The 7,241-nt window shown below is 35.9% G+C and overlaps 2 protein-coding genes across 2 annotated transcripts; one reads left to right on the forward strand and one right to left on the reverse strand.

Moving 5' to 3' along the window:
• The first annotated feature begins 1,724 nt into the window (after nt 1-1,724).
• Nucleotides 1,725-2,852, forward strand: LOC111914090 (class V chitinase CHIT5). Its single transcript, XM_023909825.1, has one exon. It carries the CDS (start codon nt 1,725-1,727, stop codon nt 2,850-2,852), a length of 1,128 nt encoding a protein of 375 aa, XP_023765593.1.
• A 281-nt stretch (nt 2,853-3,133) lies between these two features.
• Nucleotides 3,134-6,272, reverse strand: LOC111914131 (cytochrome b561, DM13 and DOMON domain-containing protein At5g54830). The gene has a single exon (XM_023909875.3). It carries the CDS (start codon nt 6,098-6,100, stop codon nt 3,374-3,376), a length of 2,727 nt encoding a protein of 908 aa, XP_023765643.1. The 5' UTR covers nt 6,101-6,272; the 3' UTR covers nt 3,134-3,373.
• Between the last annotated feature and the right edge of the window lie 969 nt (nt 6,273-7,241).

Here is a 7,241-nt window from a genome sequence, read left to right on the forward strand (position 1 = left end):
TTATATCAGAATGTGTTATGTTACAATGTATAAAATGTTGCTAAAAAATAATATTCTATCAGAATAGATTAGTGTTTTTGTTAGATTGTGATTTTTTTTCTTTTTTCTTTCAGAATGTTGTTATTATTCAATGAATCACAATCATACAATGTAATTATTTGGTATATTGTTAGTTCAAGAATTGATTTTGTGTATTCTTTTTAGAATGTATTTACTAATTTATGGTTGGCATTCTGTCATTCTGACAGAATAAAATCGAAAAATATATTTACTAGTTTATGGTTAACATTCTAACATTCTGACAGAATAAATCGAATTTTTAATTTTGAATTAATTTAAAATATTCAGACTTTAAAAAATAAAGGAATTAATTATCCCTAAAAATCCGAAAATTTCCTTTTTTAATATAGGTTAATTGACTAAAATGCCCTTATGCTGAAATTTGTGTGATTATATGGTATATGTTATCCTATTCTACTATCATAGACCCTCAGATCATGACCTTTGATTATATTCCATCCGATGGTCCAGATCTGTGCATTCTGGCACACAATAGTTACTAAAAACAATATAACCTAACAATATATATATATATATATATATATATATATATATATATATATATATATATATATATATATATATATATGCCTGGTCCTGTAAGAACTAATTTTAAAGAGAGGATACCTTAAAAAAATTGAAAAAAAAAATCTTAAAAAAATACGAATCATAAAATCGAGCATAGATCTATGTCCGGTAGCAAAATTTGAATTTTTTTTTTTTTGCATCATTAAAATTAATCCATGAATCAAATTTTATTTTGCATCATTATGATTCATGATTCAATTTTAATGCTCCAAAACAAAATTTCCAATTTTTTTCTCCCGGACATAGATCTATGCTCGATTTTATGATTTGTATTTTTTTTAAGATTTTTTTTTAAATTATTTTAAGGTGCCCTTATGAGTCCTCATTTTAAAACGAGTCATCACCCGACCCTGTTTATATATATATATATATATATATATATATATATATATATATATATATATATATATATATATATATATATATATATATATATATATATATATATATATATTAGTGGTTGAAGGAGATAGAAAACAAATATGATTATATAGTTTTGGAACTTGAAAAATAATATTTATTTTTATAGTATAGAGTGTAGTTATAAAATAATATTTTTATAGTATAAATAAACGAGAGCGTTACACATTTAAAGTAAACTAGGAACTAAACCAAAACATACTTCGACTTAATAAAAAGAAGCTAACGGCAAATAATATATTTTTGGGTTTAAGGAGTTTGGCTATCCACAAATTATTTGTAACACGTTAATTTAAAATGAAAGAAAAAAAGAAAAGAGTTCAGGGATGATTTCTATTAACTAATACTTGACCCTAACTTTTTCCTTTTGTCATAGTTTGATTCATCATACTTCTAGTTTGTATTACATGCGGAAAAAAGAGTCATTTTAATGACACAAGATTTGTTCTAGCCATGTAAAGCCACCAAACTTATTGAACACAAATGGAGCAACAACCCATCGTCTTCTTGTAATAGATTCTCTCCTTTTTGTCCATTTTAACAACTTATTGACCATAAATACGTTCAAACCCTAAAAGTAGATTTTCACAGAGGATTATAAATACAGATATATTAGAGATTTTCTCATTAAAACCAAGACAAAAATTAACCCAAGCATGGTTAGCCTAAGACTCATATTATTCGTATTCTTAACCATCATTAATTTTCCCTTCGATAACAGTGAAATTGTCTTTTCAAAACCACAAGGAGTCCGAGCAGCATATTGGCCTTCGTTCACCGGATATCCCGCTTCTTCTATCGACACATCCTACTTCTCTCATATTTACTACGCATTCGTTCTACCATCTCCAACAACTTACGCGCTCAACATCATGTCAGATGATGTCGAGAAGCTACTAGAATTTACCAATGCAACAAGTCTTTGGAACCCGCCAGCTAAGACTGTGTTGTCGATTGGAGGTGGGGGAGGTGGTGCATTACCCGGCATCTTCTCTTCGATGGCGAGCGAGCAGTATTCTCGGGCGAACTTTATTAATTCAACTATCGAAGTTGCCCGTGATTACAATTTTGACGGAGTTGATCTTGATTGGGAACTCCCGTCAAACGAATCTGATATGTCAAACCTCGGTTTGTTATTTAAGGAATGGCGCGAGGCAATTGAATATGAGGCTCATGCCACTGGAAGACCACGTCTTATACTAACGTCAGCAGTCTATTATGCCTCAACTGTCTCCTTCGACGGTGGACCCCGATCGTACCCGACTGTGGAAATAACTAAATATGTTGATTGGGTTAGTCCGATGTGTTTTGGTTATCATGGATCTTGGGAAAATTTTACAGGGTTAGGTTCTGCATTATACGACCCGAACACCAATCTCAGCACAGATTTTGGCATCGGGTCGTGGATTCAGGCCGGTGTGCCATCAGAAAAGATTGTGTTGGGCATGCCATTGTATGGCCCAACATGGTCACTCCAGGACCGAAATGATAACATCATTGGAGCCCCGACCATCGGGACGGGGCCAGGAAGTGGTCTATTGGTTTACTCTCAAGTTATCGATTTCAATAAGGAGAACAATTCAACTATTGTATTTGATAATACGATGGTTTCATATTATTCGTATTCGGGGGATTCATGGGTTTCGTATGATGATGTTCGATCGATTGAAATGAAGGTCCGTTATGCACGAAATCGGGCCCTAGGTGGGTACTTCTTTTGGGCCTTGGGCCAAGATTTGGATTGGGCAATTTCTAGTGCAGCATCAGAAACATGGTTAAACTGATAGTTGTCGAATATTATTTAATATTTATATCTATGTAAAAGTGCAATGAGAAGCTCGCTTAACGTTCTTTTATGTTTTAATGTTTTCTTATAAACTGTCGTTACCCGAGTATCTTCACTAAGTCCAAGAACGACGCTCTTGGAGGCACAAATCTTACTTAAACTTATCTTACTAAAATTAGAATTTGTAATGATTTCAAAAAATACTACTGGTTTATTGTTAGTTACAAAGAGGTTATATAAACAATGAGAATACCAACTATATATTATAGACAAAAGAAATTGCAAATATGTTAATTCTTGATAAAAGTAACAGTATCGGGTATAAAAAATTAAAGACAAGTACATAAGATATATCCTTTTTTTTTCCCTCTCGATCATGGGACCCTAACAAAGGCAGCAAACTCGTAATCTATACACACAGAAAGCCGTCCAACATCAAAACCGGCAATCGGGTAGACACAGTTTTACATAAAAATAACCAAAAATAAACAATAAAACACGTCACCATATCTCGTACTTTCAAATAACCGTGTACCTCCCCGACACAGGTTCCAGCTGGATCTCCATTCTTTCCGATTCCGATTCCTTCTCCCTGTGATTCCCATTCCCATTCCCCAAAAGATCGGCATCCTCATCTTCCCCATTACCCAAAACCCAATTCCCGCCCAATCCCGATTCCGATCCCCGTCTCCGATTTTGCTCCATGTATTCCAAATACAAAACGGTCAAACCGCATAACCCGACCCAGATAATCAAAGCCCATGTTAACCCGATTGTGTTCTTGTCATCATATCGGTTTCCTAATTGCTTCATTCCACTAATAAGAGCAGCAATCCCCATTACAATCGCAGATCGGCCCGTGTACGAGTGAACAAATTCCCAAATCGCCCTTTTGGACGACGGGTTTTCGTTCGCGGGCTTTTTCGGTCTAAAATACGCGTTCACCGGTTGTATACAACCCGTTAAAATAGTCAAGATTCCAAATTTGACATGTAAAGATTCCAAATGGAAAGCACGAAGCTCTGCAATTGCAAAAAGTAGCCCGAGAAATGTTATTGCTAACCCTGAGTATTGCGAGTAGACATGAATCTTGAACCATATGTCCCCGGTCAGATGTTTCGTGTATCGGGCAGCTAAAATCCCGCCCGGGAGTAAAATCCCCCACGCGAGAAACATCATAAAACCATGTACCGCCAACACGGGGCGTAAATCCTCCTCGGCTTCCGCTGACCCGCGGATCAACGAGACCCGAACCGGTTTACTACTTTTAACCGAATGCATATTACTTTGTGTTAAATGGCCCGCGGACCATTTCGCCCCCATGGCCCAGATGAGTTTCACAGGGGTGGTGGGTTCGATGATGTTGTTGCATTCGGGTCGGGTTTTCGGGTCACAATTTGGATCCAACGGGCGGGTGAATTCGAGGGTGATGACACCGCTTTCTGATTTGCATCGAACGTAGGTTAAGTTTTCGTTTGTTGGGTGGAGACTTTGAGCGTTCATTCCATCGATCCAATACGTGTCGACCCGACCCGACCCGTTTAGATCAATCCATCCGACATACGCAAAACTGTTCTCCATTTCCGACCCGAACCCGACCGCGAGATACCCGCTTTTCTTTTCCGCACGGGCCGCAATCGAAATTGATTTTTCCGATAACGTCCAAAAGAAGTTGACTTGTTGATCGTCTAATAAAACGCTATTTTTATACATATCATTTAAACCACCATCCACAACTTCAACTTTCCACCCCATTTTTTGAGTAAAAACCGATTGATAATACACTTGGTCAGGGGTATTTCGGTCCGGTGACCATAACAATTCTTGCGGATCCGATTGAACTCCTTGAGCCATGGGCCCACCGACATAAACTGTCTCTGACGCGTTTCTAACCGTCGCGTTCCCGCCAAGCGGATCTGACGTGACGTAGAATGCCACGTCATGGCCCGCTTGGATTGAAAATTTTACGGGGACCCCACGTTCGACACGTAAAACGGGGGTTTGTTTTTTGTTGATGTACAAAACTTTTGAAGGATTTGGTGGATTCGGGTAATGTAAAGAAGGACCCGAAGTGACGATTAATGGTTCTTTTTGATTTGCAATAACGAGTTCTTGATCTTCTTTTTCTTCGGCATCTAGTGGCCCGAAACAATCATTGACCCTGCCCGAAACGTTTATATGAACGTGCCCGAAAGTTTTTCCATGGTTTTGTGGGAGGTAAAATGGGCGGATGGAATCGGGTGGTTTTATTAACCCTAAAGCCCAAATGCATGTTCTTTCGGTGTTAACATCGATATCCCAATCGTACTTTTTGTCTACGGATTTTAACGGACGTTGATACCGAATAAACGAGACCCCGTCTTTCCGGTGACCGTAAACTAAATTTGTATTGTTAACGGAATCGGAATTGGGATCGGAATCGGAATCGGAATCGGAATCGGAATGGTTATACCGGAAGTCGGGACATACGCCCTCGAATTGACCATTCTCGTTTTTTATACATTCACTATACTTGGTGATATAATAATCATCTGAAAATGGAACACCCTCTTCTGTAAAACCTGTGAACGCCACATCAGCGTTAAGCATATGATCGTGTTCCCGGTTTGGTTCAGTCCACCCGAATGCCATGTAATTCTGGATTCCAATTGCACCTTCTAAACCGATATCAATTACATTCTTGTCTTCCCTCAAAGTCCATCTTAATCTGTATGTATCTGATAAAACTTTACAATTTTCAAACATTGTAGGCTCCTGATGAATCTCAAGGCTAGAATTTGATGGGTCAGGAGGTATTTCTTCTGAATTTTGCAGTAAGACATGGCCGAAATCGGATGACATGGAAGTATCCCAAACGGAAACAACCCTAATTTGATCCCAAGTGATGTTTTTCATCAAATTAACAATGAATGTATCGTTTTTGTAAGTTGTGGTGTTCAATTGTTCATCGGATATAACAAACCCAGATGTTAAATTCTCGTAATTGTCACCAAGAGCACCCCACCAATGAACATGAGAACTACCAGGAAGCATATCGAATTCACTAACCCTAAAAGAACAATCATTGATTATGCTAAACGACCCTCTTAGCTGATGCTGAACCATAACAAACTGGGTAGTGAAATTAAGTAGAGAAGTGTTGGATTGGGGGCAATTTTGAGAAGAAACTGGATCTAAGTTGGTGAATACAAATAGGTAAATGAGAAACCTTATTGAAACTAGCAAACTAGATTGTGAGATTGCCATCAAATTGATGCAAAATGTGAGATCTGATCTGGGTATTGTTAATTGAAATGGGTGTTAAAGAGTTTAGAAAAAGACGGTAACTTACTTGGTTTCTTTCGCCGGTGAAGGGTGGCTCTGGGAGGCAGCCGTCGAGAGAGATGGAAAAATAAAAAAATAGTCGGAAGACTTTTCTAGTTTCATGGTAAAACTCGCTTGCTTTAAATGAATATTTTACTTTTGACCCCTTGAAGACTTTAAGATGGACATGTTGTTCCTTTGGAAATCAATTTAAACATTAACATCTTAGTATTTGAAACCATGTTTATATAGTTATACCTCTATTTTCCATGGTATTCAAATTTTTTAATTTTCCTTCTATTGATTAAGAAAACCAAAATATCAAACTACAGTTGAAGATTTGATGAAATTTGGATGTGTCCATATGTTATGGATATTGCAAAAAAATTAAACGGAATTTTTATTTAAAATTTCAATAGTATATTAAACATTTTTTAAAACTCGTTTATTTATTAGATATATTCTTTTAATTATTCAACGGTATTATTTTCTATTTCAATAGTATTTGGAATACAAGATGTATAATAGCATAAGAAAAAAGAATAATTATGGCAACACATATTTTGATTAAGAAAAAAAAAAAGAATTAAATTGAATGAAAGAATTAATGACTTATAAGAGTAATACATTTTTTAGTTTGTATATATTTAATTATTTATGTTTTTTTAGTATATTATTATTTGTAATAAATAAATAAATAAAATAAAATAAAACTCAATGACTACTAAGCACGTATACAACATATTTTTGTTATCTTTATAAATCATTAACCCAAAATGAAAAGATTGTTAACCCTTTGAGACATCTTTTTTTGCTTATTGTTAGAAGGGGGTAGGGTAGTGTCATACATCACATCCATAAGGCCAATTTTGAAATATGGTAATATTTGAAGGGGCACAAACCAAGGGTTTGACCGTTTTTGAAGCTACCTTAAGATCTCATAAAACATACCTATCGAGATCCCCAGTTGACTAGTCAACGAATGGTCTTTTCTTCGTGTGGTATAGTCTATTACATGTTTGATCCAATTACTCCACAATATTCATGTAAAACATTTTCTAGACAGGCTTATATAGACAGGCAC

This window comes from Lactuca sativa, chromosome 6, assembly GCF_002870075.4.
Source record: "Lactuca sativa cultivar Salinas chromosome 6, Lsat_Salinas_v11, whole genome shotgun sequence".
Taxonomy (NCBI): Eukaryota; Viridiplantae; Streptophyta; class Magnoliopsida; order Asterales; family Asteraceae; genus Lactuca; species Lactuca sativa.

Bases quoted from the DNA above. Each gene is read 5' to 3' on its own strand.
- LOC111914131 (XM_023909875.3), bottom strand. From the start codon at position 6,100: ATGGCAATCTCACAATCTAGTTTGCTAGTTTCAATAAGGTTTCTCATT.
- LOC111914090 (XM_023909825.1), top strand. From the start codon at position 1,725: ATGGTTAGCCTAAGACTCATATTATTCGTATTCTTAACCATCATTAAT.